At 54.3% G+C, this 19903-nt stretch overlaps 1 protein-coding gene across 12 annotated transcripts in view; it reads right to left on the reverse strand.

The window, feature by feature from the left end:
* Positions 1–8786: 8786 nt before the first annotated feature.
* NDRG3 (NDRG family member 3) overlaps positions 8787–19903 on the reverse strand; it is a 106670-nt gene continuing 95553 nt past the window's right edge. For 6 of the 12 annotated variants that reach the window (XM_008168153.4, XM_005295447.5, XM_065566613.1 and 3 more), the window contains 8 exons: positions 17240–17343; positions 16306–16371; positions 15193–15244; positions 13664–13711; positions 12812–12847; positions 12679–12730; positions 10927–10965; positions 8787–10391 (listed from right to left, as the gene is read on the reverse strand). In XM_008168153.4, coding sequence (XP_008166375.1) covers positions 10213–10391; positions 10927–10965; positions 12679–12730; positions 12812–12847; positions 13664–13711; positions 15193–15244; positions 16306–16371; positions 17240–17343 — 576 coding nt within the window. In that variant the 3' untranslated portion in view covers positions 8787–10212. The remainder of the gene's footprint in view (positions 10392–10926; positions 10966–12678; positions 12731–12811; positions 12848–13663; positions 13712–15192; positions 15245–16305; positions 16372–17239; positions 17344–19903) is intronic. The other 6 variants (XM_065566614.1, XM_065566615.1, XM_005295448.5 and 3 more) reach the window with 1 other exon arrangement.

The raw sequence follows: 19903 nt of genomic DNA on the forward strand, positions 1-19903 counted from the left end.
CATGTATGGCTGAACCCCTCCCTCCATATAGGTATGTACACCTGACTCCTCCCCCATGTATAGGCATGTATGGCTGAACCCCTCCCTCCAGTACAGGTACAGACATCTGAACACACCCACTCATGTACAGGCATTTGCACTTACACCCACAAGCTTCAAACAGCCCCTTGGTTTCCTGGTGCAGGTATAAAATAACCCTCCAGGCATTTAGCCCCTTGGCTCCTCAGCAGTCCAGCCTGCCTACCCAAGCAGGTGGAAATGCTCCTTGAGTGGCCTCCCCTTGCTCCCACGTTTCATGCTGGCTTGGCACAGGGGTCAGCCACTCTGTAAAGCGCCAGGCAGGGCAGCGTGAAGGCCCCTGGACCAGCTGTGGTGCCAGCTGTGACCTGCTGGCCTTGGGTGCATGGGGGCCATTACCCATTTATTATCTGCTAACAGATCGCTCCCTAACAGGATTCCACATCTGAGTCCTTCTGCCCATCCGAGAGCCCCCTCGTGCTTTGGCCTGTCAGTTGAGAGCAGGTGCCCCAGCCTGAAGCAGGGCACTCTGGGTGCAGAGCCTCCACTGCAATGCACACGCCATGCTGCTCCAGGCATGGGGCTGGAGTCAGCGGGGAGGAAGGGGCAGGCTGGAGGCACGGGCACAGTACTCCTGGCTGATGGGCAGCATTGCCCTGTGCTCAGGGCAGCGATAACCCCGTCAATGGAAAAACAGTGGGCTGGTTCCAAACAAGTCAGCACGCTGGGCTGTGAATGCCGTGCAGGGCTGCTTAGCTCCCGGCTGCAGTGCAGGAGATCTTATCTGCCCCAGCACCTAAAATAGCCTGCGTGTCACCACGCCGTCACCACACTCCAGCCTACGTGCTTACGCTGAAGAGGAGGAGGCAGCTTCATGGAAACTGTGTGGCGGTGCCTGGGTGCTATGAGCATGCACACCCGCCAGCCAGTGGCTTGCTGAGCATTGGGGCAATTCACGAGAGCCCCCGCCCAACTCACACAGGGCCCTGAGTCCCAGCAGTGCTGGCTCCTTGCCAAGCCTGTAGCCCCTGCATGCAGGTCACGGGCCATTCTGCTCGCTGGTTCCAGCCGCTCCCTTGCCTAAGCTCTGATACAGGCAGGCGCCAGGCTCCGTTGCTGCTCACAGGGGGCGTCCTCTGAATGTGAGTGAAGCTGGATATTCTATTTGTGTAAGAGCAATGCATGCTGTGTGGCGGAGGCCGGGCTCAAAAGAGACAGCCCCGCTGGCCGGGCGGTGACGTTCTGCAAGGCAATCCTGCTCTACTGGAGGAAGTTACCTGCAACTGAAGGGCACAAACCGTGCGCACACATGACTTGCCCTCTCCTAGTTTTAGAAAACCTGGCCAAGGATAGAGGAAGTAACAGACCAACCAGCTCCAGGATGGTGCCCCTGGGGGCATAAGGAAGCATCCCAGGAGCATAGGGAATCCCTGACCAAGCAAGGCCAGCAGTCCATTTAGTTCTGTATCCTTTAGCCAACAATGGCTAAGCCCAGATGCTACAGGGAAAGGTGCAAGGAGCCTGTGGTGGACAATAATGGAATACCCAGCCCATAGGGGAAACTCTTTCTAACCCCATGAGAGGTCAGCTTGTGCCCTGGAGCTGCTGCACCTCTGGTGCAGTGTCTGTGGCAGCTCTCCTGATCCATATAAATGTCCAGTCCTTGCTGACTCCTGCTATGCTCTTGTGGCAATGAGTTCCACAGGCTGGTTACATGGTGTGCTGAAACATTTCCTTTCACATGTTGCCTGCCAGTTTCATTGGGTGTCCCCTTCTTCTAGTGCAGTGGTCTTCACCCTTTTTTCCCATATTCAGACCCCTACAATTTTTTGAATGGAGGTGCAGAACCCTTTGGAAATCTTAGACATAGTCTGCAGACCCCCAGCACTAGATCCAGGTCCCATTGTGGGACCAGGGGCTTAGGATATGGGTAAAGCCGGTCCAAACCCTTAAAGAACTGGACGGTCATAGCCTGTCATAGGGAGAACACTGTGTCCTTGCACCGGGGGATGGAAGGCTGATATGGCCGCCAGGTGTACCCTCACTGACGAGAGCGCCAGGCCCTGGGTCCTCAGGTGGAGGAGGTAATCAAGGATAAGTTGGATCACGGTGGCCATTCGGGACACACCTTGGTCCACCGCCCACCTAGAGAAACGAGACCACTTTGCCATGTAGGAGCAGCGAGTGGAGAGCCGTCTACTTTCGAAGAGGACATGCTGAACCCGTTCTGAGCATGTCCTCTCCTCGTCACCTAGCCACTGAGTAGCCACGCTATGAGGTGAAGAGCTGCCAGGCTGGGATGGAGGAGGAGGCCCTGGTCCTGAGAGAGCAGGTCCGGGAGGAGCGGCAATGGCCACGGCGAGCCACCACCAGCCCGAGAGGGTCCCGTACCAGTGCTGCCTGGGCCACGCCGAGGAAATGAGGAGGACCTGGCTTTGTCCGTCTTTATTTTCTCTAGGACCTTGCTGATCAGCGGGAATGGGGGAAAGGTGTAGAGAAGCTGGCCTGACCAGGATAGGCATCGGAGATAGTGCCCTTCCCTAGGCCCCCCCCAGAGCAGAACCGAGGGCATCGCTGGTTCTGCCAGGTTGCAAACAGATCCGCCTGGGGAGTTCCCCACCTTCAGAAGAGCTAGTGGGCCACTTCTGGGTGTAGAGACCACTCATGCTGAGAGGAGAAGTCCCTGCTCAAGCGATCTGCCCTCACGTTCTGGTAACCTGGTAGGTGAAAGGCTTTCAGGTGGATGTCGTGCGCTATACAGAAGTCCCACAGACTGAGGGTTTCGTAGTAGAGGGCAGAGGATCGAGCCCTGCCTTGCCTGTTGATATTGAACATCAAGGCCGTGTTGTCCGTGAGGACCCTGACTACCTTGCCCTTCAGGTGCGAGCGGAAGGCTATACATGCCAACTGCACTGCCCTGAGTTCCTTGACGTTTATGTGAAGGGTCAGGTCTCGCGGAGACCACAGGCCTTGGGTCTGAAAATTCCCCACATGGGCCCCCCAGCCCAGGTCCGATGCATTGGACACCAACTCCAACGATGGGGCCCTGTTCCTGAACAGGACCCTTCAGAGCATGTTGCTTGGTGTGGACCACCACCGCAGGGAGGTGATCACCGAGTTTGGCACGGTGAAGACCCTGTCCATTCTGTCCGTGGCCTGGGAGAACTGCGAGGCCAGCCAGAGCTCCTTGGGCACTGCCTTTATCACTCCTAGTTCCAGGAGCCTCCCGACCTCCTGCTCGAGCAGAACCTCATGCAATGGGTCCCCCAAGAGGGACGGGAGCAGGGGTGGTTGGGTGGGTAGGAGGTAAACTGAAGGGTGTAACCTCGGAAGATGGTGTTGAGGACCCAGCGGTCCAAGATGAGCCACGACCATTCCGGAAGGAAAGCACACAATCAATTGGAAAAAGGGAGCTTTATTGGGGGTGGATCCCTGATGAGAACTGGCGGGGTACCCCTGAGCGTCCCGTCAAAAGCACCTTTTACCCGCCTGCTTGCCCTTAGAGGACCCAGGCTGGGGGGCAGACCGATACTGCCTTTGCGGGCATTTTTTAATAGTCCTGCTGCTTCTTCTGGGCGGCCTTGTATTTCGGGAGGGTGGCCTGGGCGGGAGCCTGCTGCGACTTGAACTTGGGTTTTGCTGGAGCACGGACATAGAGGCCCAAGGTGGAGGGTCGTGCGGGAGTCTTTCATGCCATGCAGCCTTGTGTCCGTCTCCTCTGCAAAAGGGAGATCCTGCATTGACGACTGCGCTTCGCTGGATAGCCCAGAGAACAGGAGCCATGACGCCCGTCTCATGGAAACCGCCGAGGCCATGGACCATACGGCCGTGTCCGCTGCATCCGAAGCGGCTTGCAGGGAAGCCCTTGCGGCCGCTGCCCCTTCCTCCACGAGCGCCTTAAACTCTTTTCTATCACGCTCCCAGAGAGAGTCCTTGAACTTGGGGAGGGATCCCCAGACATTAAACTCATAGCGACCCAGGAGAGCCTGATGGTTTGCTACTCTTAGCTGGAAGCTTGAAAACGAACAAACTTTTCTCCTGAAAGCATCCAGCCTCTGAGAGTCTTTGTTCTTAGGGGTTGGGGCTGGCTGCCCCTGCCGTTCCCTGTGGTTGACCAACTCGACCACCAAGGAGTTGGGCGCCGGGTGGGTATACAAATACTCATGCTCTTTAGTGGGTACAAAGTACTTGCACTCCGCCTTTTTAGAGATGGGAGCCAATGAGGCTGGTGTTTGCCATAGGGCATTTGAAATTCTTGCCACCCCTTCATGGAGCAGCAAGGCCACCCTGCCCGGTGCCAAGGGGGACAGCACATTGAATAGGGAGTCCGAGGGCTCCTCCATCTCCTCTGCCTGGAGATGGAGGCTCGCTGCCACCCTTTTTAAGAGTTCTTGGTGGGCCCGGTAGTCCTCCTGCGGGACGGAGTGGGGCGGAGATGCAATCAGCTCCTCTGGATGGGGCAAGGAGGCTGGTGCGGCTCTTTGGGTGTCGGCCGGCACCAGAGGATCCACCACCTGGTTGGACTCTGGGCAAGGCGCAGAGGATACAGGTCCCACCGACTCCTTTCTTGGCGGTCTAGGAATGGAGGCCAACAGTGCTTCCGATGCCCTGGCCACCGAGCGAGTCGGCACTGGGGGCTGCGCCGGAGGCCATGGTGCCCACTGGTACCAGTGGGCAGGCCATGACGCTCGGTAACACTGCACTTGCTGAGGCACCGGTGGGGCTGGCTGATCGGGCTGGCTAGCCTGGCCTGTAGATGGGTGGCTGTGAGTGGAGGCCAGGCTGGCGTACGACCCATTGCTGCCTCTGGACAGAGAGTGGCGGCGGTGCCGGGATCTACGACAGCCATGGGATCGCAATCTCGACATGGAGGACTTGTACAGATGGTAATAGCTGCTCCGCGAATGGCCTCGATGGCGAGATGCCGGCAATCGATGCCCTGGGCTGCGATGTCTTGGCAGAGACTTGGAGTGGGAGTCCGAGCGGGAACTGCATCAACAATTGTGTTGTGACCAACTGCGGTACCCACTCCAAGACAAGGACTGGCGGTGACGCCCGCCACGGTCCCGTCGATATTCGCTCTTTGAGGACAAGCGGTGCCGCGAGTCCCGGATGGACGGAACCCAGCCAGACAGTCTGGTCAGCATCAAGGCTGATCCACCTGGACCCTGCACCAAGCGGTTGCTGGGCGGTGATCAGCGTCGGGAACGTTCCCGAGACCGAGACCGGTACCAGGCTGGAGGCGGCTGCGGGGATCCCAGTGCCGGCTTGCCTCTGGAGCGCGGGGCCGACATTGGCAGTGCTCCAGGCACCGGCATAGACATGATGTCCCGGGCCACGTGGAGGGCGTCAGGCGTGGAAGGCATCCGGACGTCCGGAGAGGCCTGTTCTGAAGGGGCCGGGCTACTCCGCTGAACGTGAGTCGGAGGCCTAGGGCCTGGTGGGGATCGAGGACTACCTGACATGGGCCTACCAGACTTCCCTCAGTGCCATTGCGAAGAGGGAGTCTTTCTGGGCCTCTTGGCGCGCCCTGTGGAAGGGGAGTGGTGCCGACTAGTCAAAGGTACCGGAGGGTCTCTAGTACCAACGCCGCGGTGCGAGGTACCGGTTCGGAGCGGCATGCCGGGGTCAGGGCCAGCGCCGACTCCATCAGGATGGCCCGGAGACTCATGTCCATTTTTTAGTCCGGGGCTTGAACAACTTGCAGATCTTGCACCTTTCGCTTATATGGGTTTCTCCCAAGCAGCGCAGACAGTCCATGTGTGGGTCACTCCTTGGCATAGAATGCCTACACGAGCTGCATGACTTAAATCCTGGGGGACGGGGCATGCCCCGGCCCGGGCTCGCTAACCAACTAAACTTAACTGAAAAGCTAACTGACTACAGGTACTAATGAACTAACAACAGTTCTGGGGCCAAGCTGCAGCAAAGCTGGGGCTGAGCAGTTCCGACGCACCTTCACTGACGGCAAGAAGGAACCGAGGGTGGGGGGGAGCGCTTAGAGCCCCTTATACCGCGCCAGGCAGGCGCCATTCCAGGGGTCGCGGGGGGCACTCCCCTCTACGGGTACTACTAGGGGAAAAACTTCCGGCACTGGTGCACGTGGCGAGCACGCACACCTACTGTGGAATACACATGAGCAATCACTCGAAGAACTGAAGAGGCACCGGGTTGGCAGGGTCATATATTGAGCGCTATGAAGGAGCCACTCCAGGGAGCTTCACAGCTGACCTGACTGGTGCTGCTAGGAGAAAAACTTTCCAATGACTGTGCACGTGGCGCGCACACCTAATTGGAATCAATATGAGCAATCACTCACAGAAGAACCATGAGAGAGATTTGACTAGAGCAGCCAGCTGGAGAGAGAGAATACACAGCACAGTACTGTGTACGAGCCAGGCTCTGACAGGGCCTGGGACCCCCGTGTCTGGGTCCAGACATGTCTGCTCCTTGGAGCCAGCCCTGGCAATGCAGAATCCAGCTCTCCTAGCACGGCAGCAAGGCTGTTTGTAACCATGGATTCTCATAGTTACCAGATTCTGCTGCTCTTGGAACCGCAGGGAACTAGCCCCAGGCAGAGCCGGCGAGGGGCAGGGGAGGGGGCATTGTTCTGTCTTGCCCTGCAGCTGCCCCTGCTATCCAGGCCTAGGCCTTTGTGCAAACTGGGCAGCCTTGTGCCTTGCAGCTGGGGAGCAGAGTGAGGCCAGAGTATTACTGGACTAACCTCCATGTTACCAGGGAAGAGAGGGATAGAGGGGGAGGAAAGGGGGGGGTGAGGCTTAGCTGCAAAAATGTATAAAAAGAAAAACTGCTTATGATAGTGTGCTTGATTTGAGACTTGCCAGTCTCCTTGCACCGCTTTGGGATCCCAAGTAAACTTTGATCGCTTCTCCACCCTGGTGCGTTTATTGGCGTGAAGCACACCGGGCAACGAACCCCGCTGTTGCTGTCCTCGGGCACTCTGTGCCGGCAACATCCAGGACCACCTAGGTGTGGGGTAGGCTGTTCCCTGCTGTGAGGGAAGACCCCACCCCCATTTGGGTTCTGCAGCAAGGTGGTGGCTGGCTGGGGAGGCAGCGTGGACAAGCCCTATGCTCCTCTATCATGTAGGACAAAGGGGTGTGGGTGCAGCCGCGAATGGGGCTGGGAGGGAGCCAGGTGTGGTTTGCTGATCCTCCGCAGTGCTGGCTTGGGTCACTGACAGAATGCAGACGTTCCACACACCAGCAGGGCTGGCCAGAGGCTGACATCCGGCCTCACGCCGAGTAGTCCCATTGCCTGAGTGTGTGGGGGGCGAGGGGCAGGTTCTACCAACGAATTAGGCCGTGTTTATATTACAGCAGCAGCCTAGCTACAGCCCTGGAGCACAGGTGCTTCTTGAACTCCTCCGATGGGGCCAGTGCCAGCTGCTTCAACAGCAGGTACCAAGGAGCCTGGTGTCTCAGTTCCAGGGTAACTGCCCCCACAGTGGTCACCTTTCTGGGGCAGGAACCCACGTTTCTCTCGCACACCCGGGATTCGGGTCATGGCTCCTGCTGCCCTTCATTGTGGTCCCTTTAGCAAGTCTGAGTTTAGTCCTGCACCTGCCACGCTGCTCCCTCCCACGGGCTATGGCTGGGCGACTGTCCGGCTGGCAGAGAGGGCAGCACATTTATTTAGGACAAAACAGTTAAAAAAAAAAACACAATTACACAATAAACAGCCTGTGTGTGTGGCTTAGAGGGGTCACCCATCTTCCCCGAGGAGCCCCGGGCAGGGCTCCGTGTCCTCCAAACCCTTCCAGCCAATTCTGTGCCTCTTGGTCACAGGCTCAAATCAGTCCTTGTTTGAGTGACACCGCCTCAACTGTAAGCTGCCCACTTGACCCAGCTCTCAGGCTGCTGGGCCTCTTGAGGGGCAGTACTTTGCACCAGTGACATTAGCTCCTGATGGTTCATTCATGCTGAGTGACTCCCCCTCCATCAAGAAAGGAATTAATCCCTTCACACGCAGCAGGGAACAATACAAGAGGGGAAACTGAGTCAAACCTGTTTTTCCATAAATATATCAGAAGTTCCCCAGTTCTCCATAACCTGCATGAATGTCCTGCCCCCATAGGAATGTTCACTCCTAGCACCCACTGGTCCACTTTTATACCCTTATAACTACATCCACACTAGGGTTTTGTTTAAAAACTGATTTTAGGATAAAGCTTTCTAGTATAGACCAGCCCTTATCTACTAGGGAAGAAACTTGGTGAGAGTCTATTCCAACCCAGAGACCACTCCCAGTTTTGTGTTTACTCTTCAAATATCTATTTTGGAGCTGCCCGTTTCTTTTGGCATTGTACAGCAAAGCCAACACTGCTGGACAACCAGCTGCTTCCTACAGGACTCCTTGGGACCAGCGTACCATATGCAGTCTGTGACCAAACCTGCCCTGAGCTGTTGTGTGACCTGGGGGAAATCTCACTACTCCATGTATGAAGATAGCGACACAGCTCCTCCTCCGTGAAGTGTTTAGTGATCGACGGCAGGAAAGCGCTGCCGTATAGTTACAGCCGTGAGATTAAGGCTGAGCGGCTGAGCCCTGCAAATGAATTCGGCCCATTTAGCTGAGTATGATGCAGGCAGCTATCAGCAGACTGCTCCCACCTACCGGCACATGCAGTGCTCCGTCTGAGTGGCTGGGGCAGTCCCTGATGGATTCCATGCTCTATAGGGCGCCCAGCACGTTGATGGCAATTAGTGACTAAATAAACAGCAGCAGAAGGAACACATGGAGCCAGGTAACAATGACTCATTTGTAGCTTTATTTAATAATTGGTACAAAGTGCCCCTCAGGCAGAGCCTCCCAGTCCCATTCCCTGCCTGAGCGGAGCAGAATATGAAAGCTCTGAGGAGCCAGTTCCCTACCAGTCAGAACTTGGCAGCAGCGGAAAGAGGATGCGTTACCTTGACTTTATCAAGAGACCTGCAGTGACCTGACAGCTTATCCCTCATCTCAGTGAAGAGCTCCCCTGCTGCATGACAGGGTCATTAATTCACTTGCTCTCCTCTGTGACTCACCACATACAAAAAGAGCAACAGACTTGTGAATTCAATGAAGACAGAATCTGCATGGTGACATTCCCTAGCCGTTAGTTAGCCACACGCTCCAGGCCTGGGAATTCAGCCATCTCTGACTGGAGTCAGATTCACTGGCATTTTTGCAGCAACAATTGAATTGGGATACCCTGCTCTGACAATCTAGCTGGGCTAAGTGGATGCTGGCACAGCAGGAGTAGCAAACTCCCCCACGGCCCATTTCTTGATCCCAGGTCTGCAGCTGGGCACTGCTGCCCACTTCACCACATACTGAGTGTTAGAGATTTCCAAAAGTCACAGCAAAGAGTCCAGTTATGAGGAGACGTGACCACATGTGATAAACGATCCCGTCTGCATCCGGCCCTCCCGCAAACTGCTCTGGAGGGTCCCTGTGGGTCGACAAAGCCATGCCCCGACGGCTGTCGAGCAGTGTAATCCCTTGTATTCTGCTGAATAGTGCATCTTAATTAGTGAGAATTAACTCATTAATTGCTTTGCCCTTTCAAGAGGTTCAGGTAAGAGATGGCTTTGCTCATTCTGAACACACGAGACCAAGACAATAGTTATGACTGTCCCATCCCCCCTGGAGTGCTTTGAACCCCACCAGCCCGAGGAGTGCCAGGACGCTTTGCCATGCTCAGTGCACCATGTGGAATAAGACTCGCCTCCCGTGCCTGGAGTTTTGCACCACTTTGGGCCTTCTTCCCCTCACCCCCAAAACGCCCTAAGAACTGTATCACAAAAGTCCTAATGTCCTTTAGCAGAAGCACAACTAGGAAGCAATTCTACCCTCACAAAGCCACAGACATCAGATGTAAATTAAAGAGGGAAACAATGGCTGTCATTGGATCGATACACAGCACAGAAAGCACAAGAAGGAGGGGGCACTAGCATGTACAGCAACTGGATTCACTTGGCCTGTGGAATGTTAATGACTTTTAAAGTGGTTCTGTTCCCAGAGACATACAAAAAGGACCAAAGTAGCACCAAGCACAGACTATCAAGGAGGCAGCAGCTTGGATGGGCATGCACAGGTTAGAGAAAACTGTCATTTTGCTGGATGAAATGCTAGATTCTGGGTGGGGTCAGTGGGGGAGGATGAAGTTGTCTGGATCCAGAAAGGCTCCTCTTAGCAGGATACTTCCATGGTTTGAGGTGTGTCCTGGACATCGGCTGCTTCTGGGGGCCCAGCAGTCCCCTCCCCTTGGTTGCTGATGTGCGACCGGCTGCGGGCACTCTCTCCAGAGCCCACGCTGGAGGAGGAGTGGGTACGGGAGCGGATCAGTCTAGTCATACTCGCTGTTGGCACTGCAGGAAAGAAAGAGGACTGTCAAAAGGAACAAGGTCACGGAGTTAGTGAACTACAGCCGATACCACTGGGCTCGCTTGGGCCAGCACCCCGCTGGGTAAGCGTGAAAAGAGCTACACACAGGATCAGAACAGTTACTCTCAGCTGCCCAAAATGGGCCTTTATGCATCAAAAGCAGGAGGTTTATGGCCTGATTTCAAAAGGTCTGAGGCAGGTGACTGCGAATTGCATAACGGGCCATTTGCAAGTGCAGCCATGGCAACTTGTAAATTAGGTAGTGATTGGTCATGTGACCTTTTGAAAACGAGGCCTTTGCTCCAGATAATCAGAGAGCTGCAAACCATGCAACTGTCACCAAAACACAAATGAGAGGTGAAAACGCACAGTGCGCGCACACAATGTACAATGGAATGGCCCAGGATCCAGAGCGCCAGCAAGACATGCTGTAAGCAGCCAGAGCAATGCACCCGAAAGAAGAGAGTGATTCAGCTCAGTACGCAGCCTTGGTCGTGCTAGGTGTGGGTTTGCAGGTACCTGACTCAGTGCTCAGGTGGCTGAGCTGCACATAGGGGACTGCAAACAACGTGAGACAGGGAAGAGATGAACACAAGAGAGAGCAAGTTAATTCCCCCATCAGCCCGGAACGCACTATGCTACTGGAGCGAACCCCAGTACCAGGTCTGCAGCCAGCCAGTGCTCCCGGGCGCTGGGCTCACACCCCACACTGATAGTCTCTTAGGAGCTTCCCTATGGAGAGGAAATCGCCCCAGATGTCACTCAGCTCTCTGCCCATTAGAAAGAAAGGAAATCGGATTCCCTTGAAGATCACAGGAAAAGCCATGTTCTTAGTGGCTCCACTGGGCTTTCAGAACAGCAGGGCCCCTTAGAGAGATTGTGTTTAGTATTTACAGCCCAGCCTCCCCCCTGAGATGGGGGTCATGGGGCACCCTCAGGGGTCAGGGGATCAGAGTGTTGTCCCCTGAGCTGACAGTCATGGTCTCTGCCAAAGGCCTGCAGCTTTGCCCATGAGCGCAGGGTGTCCCCTCCACGCCAGTGTTTGAGATGGGGACAGCAGCTAGAGCAGCACAGGCTGCCTTGGACAAGGGGAAGGAGGCACACAGGAAGGAGCCTTTCCTTCCACTTGGGAGGCCCCTGCTCCTTAACCTGGGGCAAGTGTCCTGCTGGTAGTGACTTCTGTCCTTGCCTACACCCATTCTCCAGTAGCAGGGCCCTCGCTCGGGGCTCTGCTGGGCCACAACCTGGATCCTATCAGACATCATGTCGCCCTAATAGGCCCTCGCTTCCACTGGCACTCCATGCCCTGCCTGAAGCCTGACGACAGCATTGGCAGCTCAGCCATCAGGGAAGCAAGGGTCACACTCAGGCCCAGGGAACTCCGCTTAGTCCACGTAAGATCCGGGGAACCTCTGACATCATGGCACATTGACGTCTCTGTTTGATAGTGGATGGTGTCTACTCAGCCAACAACCTTCTCTCTAGGGGGCCAGTCTTACCTGCCAAGCAGGTGCCACGTAGGATAAGACCTGTCTTCCCACGTCCATATCCGTGGGACCACAGCTGGCTCTGAAGTACTGTGGGCCCAGCCAATGTCTTTGGCATACTGGAGAGGGCAATGACTGACACCCAGAGTGCTAGGGCCCTACACGGGAGATGTGTCCGGTTTAGGCAGGTAAAAGGCTCTTTTCCTGGACTGTTCATTGGGGGAAGGGAAGATAACCCCAGCCCATGCCCCCACCTCCGCTGGGCCTAGAGCATGAGGAGGCTCTCACCAGGCTCCCAGAGATATTGGGGCTGATTTCTGTAGGTGCCTCGGGACTGTCTCGTGCATTGGGCGGTTAGTGGTACCACCTGCCCAGGGACAGTGCATGCACAGCTGTGCCTGTGCTCCAGAGCAGAGCTCAGACCAGAGCATTGCTGAGCACACACTGCTCTGGAGCTAGCCTGCTGACACCACTGGCAGGAGCCCCACACTCCCCAGGGGCTGCCTGTGGGACCTTGTCTAGGCTTTGCCATACACTAGTCCTAGAGCGGACGTGCTGTCTGCTAGGTGCTAAGGGTGGTTACCATCTCGATACACACATCTGCGTACGTGAGTCAGCGCGACAATCATTTCTCCAGGCTAAGCCGAGCCCCTGAGGGTACGTGGCTGGCTCTGCCATGGGACACTGCCCGTCGTAGACATACAGGCAAAGCCGATCCCCAGGACAGACCCATCGCCCCCCACACCAGCCCCACTCGGCAAGGGAAGCTGTGTTTGCTACTTACTGTAGCCCATTCCCTGCACAAAGTACTTGAAGGCTTCTGTCAGCTTCCCGGGCTGAGGAGACAAAACACGAGGCATTAACATGTGCAGAGCTGGGGCCAAAACACAAGCCAGAGAACAGAGACAAGTTCTTACCTGAACCACTTGGGGCAGCCCTCCGCAGTCTGCCATCTGCAAAAAAGAAAGAAGGGCTTTGAAGTGTCCCTTCCCTATGTCATCTGGCCAGGCCAGGGGCTGGGCTAACACTCGATCCTCACTGACCAAAAAGCAGAGGCTGCCCCCTCACCTTTAACACAGAGCCGTGGCCTATGGTGACTGGGGTTCCAGCATGCAGCGCTTCACTGTGACTGTCTCCACTTGGATCAAGGAGCATGACCCACTAATCTTCATAGGCTGCACATCTCCATTAACAAGGGGTGTCCTGGGCCATATTCTAGGAGTCAGAGAGCAACTCCTTCACCAGCCATGTGCCACGGCCCTTCCTGCCAGCAGAGAGATAGACTCTCCCACCCTAATATCCAGGCCCTTTCTGCCCCCTAGAGATAAGGGTGGGTCTGCCCAGCTGAGAAATCCCCTGGTGATGGGTGGAGGTGGCATGTTCCACCCCAGCTGGCCCTGGCATAGGGGGCATACTAGGGGCATGCAGAGCAAATGGCTGGGACACCTCTGCACTCCAGTTCTCAGCTGGCAGGTGCTCCCTTGGGGACTGTTTTCCAGTCAGCGTAAGCTCAAGCAGTTCCGAGGCTGCCCTAATTTGTGCCAAGGCCAGAGCTGTGCAGTGCAGAGACTCTGGGAACCTAGCAGCCTGCCCCCTCTCCTGTGCTGAGTGGAGCATGGCTCAGGAGAGCATCTGACCCAGAATGTCTCTCTAGACACCTCTGTGAAAGCCAGATGCATTGAAGGAGATCAATGCACACAGCTGGGCTCTCAGCAGAGACACAACATCCCTAAGGCAGCCTGTGGCAGGCCCCTGGAGCTGCTGGGTACCTTCAGGAGCGTAGTGTTGGTGGGGTCCAGCCGCGAGTTACATTCCACCTAAAAGCAAAAAGGGAAAAATCAAATGGCATCACATGCACACAAGTGAGAGATCTGGAGCATGGGGCAGGTGCTTTCATCAGGGCTGCTGCTCCCCAAGAGACAGCAGCCACTCTCAGTGACAGGAGCATCCAGGGACCAGGCTGCCGCCAGCACAATCTCAGCCTGGGAGGAGGTGATCAGATGGTGGAGGACGACACGGGGCAGACGGGATGTAGAGCAGCAGGGGCACGAGTAACTTCTTGCAGTAAGACTGAAACCCTCCTTGTGCTAAAGACTGATCCATCAACAGCCTGCGCTACGGCAGCCACAGCTAGTGGGAGGCACCACAGCATGGAGGGGAATCCTGATCCGGACCCCCGGCCACCCAGGAGACGTGTACAGAGTGCTACATAGGCCAGCTGAGCCCGGGAGAGCTAGTGGAGTGAGGCCAGGCCAGGCCAGACTATTATGCAATATTTTGAAGGGATGGTGCGTCTCAATGTCACTGTGCTGTCCAGGAGCTGTTTTGTGCTATGTCACATCCATGGAGGCTGAGGCCTGGGAGAGCCCATTGCTGCCTCCCCTGCTGCCAGCTGGGAAGCGACTGGAGTCCTCGGGAACACTATCACTGCTGCAAAATCAAACCCTGTGAACGACCTGGACTCTTGGTCAAGAGAACAGGGATCCATGGCGATGTGAACTAAGCGCCATGTAGCAGCCCTACAGATCTACATTAAGGGCTTGTTGCAAGATACATGTCATTGAAACTGCCACGGCCGTAGCTGGGAGAGTCCTGAGATGGTCAGGTACAAGGACTTTAGTCAATACACTTTTCATCCAAAACTCCCTTTAGATCTGTCCCCAAGGAGGCTGTTAGAGCTCCTGAAATGCTCAGTTCTCTAGATCAGGGGTGCGCAAACTTTTCCAGTCACGCCACCCCTTACCATTCCTGGAATGTATCGTGCCCATTACCACCCTTACTTCTGTGCTGCTGCTGGTGGTGGCGCTGCCTTCAGAACTGGGCGGCTGGAGAGCGGTGGCTGCTGGCCGGAGCGTTCATGTTGTTTGCAGTGTGCGAGGACTATTTTTCTTAATCCTGCTCCTGTCTCGCAATACTCACTCTATTTTTATCCTGCTCCCACTATTATGGCAGCGGATCCTGCGGGACCCATGGGATCCCAGTTTCTTCGTGTCCTCCCAGAGAATCTCTTGCGCCCCCACAGAGGGGTGCACTCCCCAGTTTGTAAACCACCGCTATAAGTAATAGCTGACCGCTCTCTCAACTTCCAGGGCATGCAGCCTGGTTTCTTCCTTTGGGAAACATTAGCAGCGCTACTGACTAATATAAATAAAGGACAAGCCCTTTTTGTGAGACGTTGAGTGAGAGTCCTGAGTACTAGCCGGCCCATGAGACAGTAGGTGGGGTGAGGTGGGGGGTTGCTAATTGCTCATTGGGACTAAGAAGAGCATTCGGTGCAAAAGAGACCTTGTATACGTACCACAGCTTCAACGGCAGGCGAGCTGTCACCAACCACTAATAAGGCAGGGCACCTGGGCAAAAGCCAGCAGAGAAGTACATTAATTGCAGTGCGTCTGCGCGACCTTTAATCTATTCATAGCTTTCATGGATCCAGCTTGGCTTTATTCTCCTCTAGCCTCTAAAAAACCTTTATTAATTTAGAGCATGTCTCGGGACCCCCATTGGTGCTGGGGGGGGAGGGGGGCAGGGAGCGGTGCGTGGCCTGGGACCCCTTCTGCTGCTCGGGGGGCAGGGGGCTGGGCAGCAGTCCGGGGCCTGGGACCCCTGTGACCAATGGGAGCTGTGGGGGCGGCACCTGCAGGCGGAGGCAGTGCATGGAGCTGCCTAGCTGCGCCTCCACCTAGGAGCTGGACATGCTGGCCGCTTCCGGAGGAGGTGCCGCCCAGAACCTTCACCTGCTCCCGTACACCAACCCCCTCCCACACCCAAACTCCTACTGCTGCTGGGAGTGAGGGGGAAGGGGCGCGGTGGCCCAAGACCGCCCCAGCAGCGGCCGGTGTGGCTGGCCCAGGGGCTGCCTGAGCTGCTCAGGCGGCCCCCGGGCCAGCTGCAGCTGCCGTTGCAGAAGTCACAGAGGTCACGGTCTTACTTATGACTGAGTATTCAAAAAATAAAAAATAAAAACATTAGTAAACTTAAAGTTAGCCTAGGTCTTAGATTTTGCTATAACCCAGAAGTGAGTCAATTTGCAAATCTCAAAAAATCAAGACAGAAAAGAACATTAAGAAATCTCCTAAAGGAGCTATTTAGAACTGCTTAGAACCCAGTAACAGAACATGAACTCTGCTCCTAAAGTAAGTGCTGTGAGCTTGGGGAGGGGACACTGTCATCCATGCGCAACAAAGGGGTAATTCCTTCTTTAAGGGGAACATCAGCACAACCTTAACCCTGGAGCCATGATGTGCCCCCACCACACCACACTCTAGATCAATATTTCTGCATCCTGAGCCAGTGCTGCTGAATTCTTCTCAGCATTCTGTCTCTCGGGTCTCTTGCTGAGAAGCGGCAGCCTCTCTGCTGAACTAACTCTGCGGTTTGCAACGGGTGCACAGATCAATCCACAGCAACTTACTTGAATGTTTTTGTTGCGTTTTCACTGATGCCCAGAACTGGCCTCTCAATTTCCAGGTCTCTGCGGCTGAAAGACAAAGGAGAACAGATCTCCATCAGACCAACCCAGGTAATCTGGATGTGGTGGGTGCCACTGTGATCCCGTGGATTCCGTCTGGAGAGAGGGCCATGGAACGAGAGGACAGCCTCCCCAAAGGAGACCAGAATACAAAGTGACGAAGTTCACACACAGAGGAATTTGTGAGCCTCATCTGAAAACGCAGCACGATGCCCCGCACCCCATGCAAGTTCTGCTCAGAGGAGCAGCAATAAGTCAGAAAACAGGGCCTGGTCTCCAAGCTTCAGAAACAACCTAGGCCTGACCCACAGAGGTGGTGGTATTAGGTTAGCAAAGCCATGTGACTCACTCAGCAGAGCACACAAAGCACTGATTTGCACTTACAGGTCAAAACCTGAGAGGATCTGAAGGGAAACAACAGGTGGATGTGAGCCCTTTGCCCAGGCATAGAGCGATCCTGAGCCTCCACCTCTGAATACAGAGCACTCTGCGGTGCTTACTCTGCTTCTGAAGAGATGATGCACCGGAGGGCAGAGAGGCTGATCTGGGGATAAAGGCTGAGGAGGCTCGATTTGTAAGAGAAAATCATTAGTTACAAGAGTCCAGGTCCGTGAGCTGAAGTCAAGGAAGAGTTTAGACCTGCAGGGAGCTTCACACAGAGTAGCTCATATGTGGAAGAGACTCACTGAAGAGAATCAGGAGGCACTAGGAAAGGTTTGAGGGCACTTTTGGAGCTGAACTGTTCATCCCCCATGGATTCCTCCCCTGCTCCCTGGTGTTACATTTGCTACAATGCTATTTGTACCCAGTGATGCACAAGGCATGAGGGTAACTCTGAGATCGGACTTCTACATGTTGGCAGAATGGAGTCCTGTACCTGTTATATGAGGCAAGAAACATCTGAAGGTTCTCTTGGTTAATGTCCTGTGCAATATGGAGTCTGTACGTCTGGATCAGGTCCAGATTAGCCTGCAGTTCTTCCTGCACATGGGGGGAGGTGAGTTGAGAAAAAGACATTGATCAACCTCTTTGTTACTATTATACATTTAAAAATGCAATTTGAGAAATGAACGTCACTGACTGTGCAACAAATTACTGAGCTGGATTCAGATAAACAGTTCAATCCGCTGATAAACAAAGCAAATGGTAAAAACTCCACACCACACTCAGGACTGATTTACACTACAAGTTTTGCTGGTAGTACCGGGTCCATTAAGGGTATGATATTTTACCAAGATGATTATATTGGTACAAGCTCTGTGGAGATGTAGTTATATCAGTAGAAAGATGCCTTATACCAGTGTAGCTTATTTTGGTTCCTGAACTGGACTCTGCTGTACTGGTATAAGAACTCATATTAGTATAGCTGCCTCGAAATTAGGGGCTTTTGTCACTTTCTCTATACCAGACACAATTTTCTCATATAGATAAGCCCTTAGAATGGTGTTATTTGCAGAGAAAAATCTCATCCCACTGTCTAGGCCTGTAAAGACGCTTCATCTAAGGTTAGTGCACACTCTGAAGTTTTGCCAGTATATCTATGCCCATTAGGCGTGTGAAATCTCCCTCCCCCACTGACGCAGCTGTGCTGACAAACCCCAGCGTAGATGCAGAGCGCTGTTGTCAACGCAGCTAATGTTGCTCCTGGAGGTGGGGTAGCTATGCTGGTAGAACGCCTCCTTCTGGAGGCTTATGCTGCCTCTCCACTAAGGGTGCTGCTGGCGCAGCCACACCAGCAGAGCATTTGTCGAGTAGAGAAGCCCTGATTGTGGGATATGGTTGTAGGGAGAGGGGGAGAGGGAGAGAAAGGAGCGGACATGAGGAGGTGAAGTGGGGAGAGCAGAGCATACACTAAACAGTGACTTACAGATGCGGGAGGTTTGGTTGTTGTGACAGAGACCCACTAGGCATTTGCTTCAGTGTGCCAACAACTCCTGCCAGGCCTGACATATTCACTACACTCAGCCTGTGTCGCAGGGGCACGGAAGGTATCATACGTGAACTGGTCACACGGTGGTGATTAATATCCTTGTGAAATGTCTGCATTAAGATCAGACAAGGAATTACTGAGCCTCACTAATATTATGCTTTAAAGTCTGTGACCAAACAAAGGGAGAGAACAGGATTTCTCCCAGATAGGAGGGAAGATTGTGTAATTTAGGCATGGTGGAATCAAAACATGGCAGCCCCATTTACATACGAATCAGCAGGGGGATGGAAAGCCCACAGGAATGGAAAAACAGTGAGAGGTCATCTTGAGTCTGGGGACAAAATAGGGAGTTTGGGGAGATATAAGGAGAGAGGAGAAGCCATCACTGGATAGACACGAGGGCCAGAGCTCTTGCAAGCTCGGGCAGATGGATCCTTCGCCAAGGGGGCTGAAGTCTCCAGGAACTGAATATAAGTGAAAAGCCTATTAAGGCAAAGCTCTTTCGCCTAGGAAGACAAGAGGAAGCATCACTTTGTACTTCTGTGGAAGGTCCTGACTGAGAGGAAGCCAGCCATGGCTGGAAAGAGAGAGACTGGGATGAAATTATCTTGAACTAGTCACCCTCCAGAGAGAATCATTGTTTCCAAGAAGCATGGATCTGCTTTTCCCCCTTCTGTGACTACAACTAGTTTGGGAATGGCTCAGCAGGATGCGGCCCAGCTCTGCTGCCCCGAGGTCAGGGACGGGGGAAAAGAGCCCCGAGGGCAGCACAGGGCTGCTGTCCTTGAGTCAAAAGGAAGAGCTTGACAGGGGGAGCAGGGCAGGTTAGTGCCTTGGTATGTGGCTGGACACATTGTCCCACTGTCCCCACAACTCTCATAGCAACCAAAATGTCTCCAGACTGAACACAAAGAAACCTGCTGGTCCTCTCTTATCAGCTGCATTGTGTAAATATGGAGGAGGGCCAGGGCAAACACACACCAGGTGCCCACTGCACTAGTTTCCATGGACAGATCAGCAGCACAGGGTCTGCAGGGACTGGGAGAAGCTTAATTGTTGGGTCAACAAAATGTCTGACCCTGTGTGGATTTGACAAGCCTAGGAAAGGCAGGAAAGCCCTGTTTGCAGGCTTACTTGCCACTCACACCCTCTGTTCATAGCAGCTGGGCACATCTGTAACTCCACCAACAGAACCCGTTTCTGGAGACACTCATGTAAATTCCTCAGACCTCTTAACCAGTGGGGGAATTCAGGGCAGGATTCAAAGCTAAGTAGCAGTGATAGCATAAGGCAGCAGAGGAACAGCTGCTAAGTGGTAACACTTGGAGCAGAAGGGTTTGGAGCTTTCGAAAACCAGAGACCAGGAGCGAAGTTTGCATACAAAAGGCCTCTGTTGGAACACACTGGCCTGGAAAACCCGTTTACCATAAAAGAGCGAGTTTGTTTGTTTTAAAGAACTCACCCAGATTACTGCATTCCTGAAAAAAACACTGTACATGGCCGTGCAAAGGATGGGCTCAAACATTTTCCGAGTTCTGCCCAAATTCAGAGCTGTTCCCTAGATAAGATCCCAGGAAATATAAGAGTTTATGGTGAAGAGCATAGACAGCT

This window comes from Chrysemys picta, chromosome 13 (genome assembly GCF_011386835.1).
Source record: "Chrysemys picta bellii isolate R12L10 chromosome 13, ASM1138683v2, whole genome shotgun sequence".
Classification (NCBI taxonomy): Eukaryota; Metazoa; Chordata; order Testudines; family Emydidae; genus Chrysemys; species Chrysemys picta.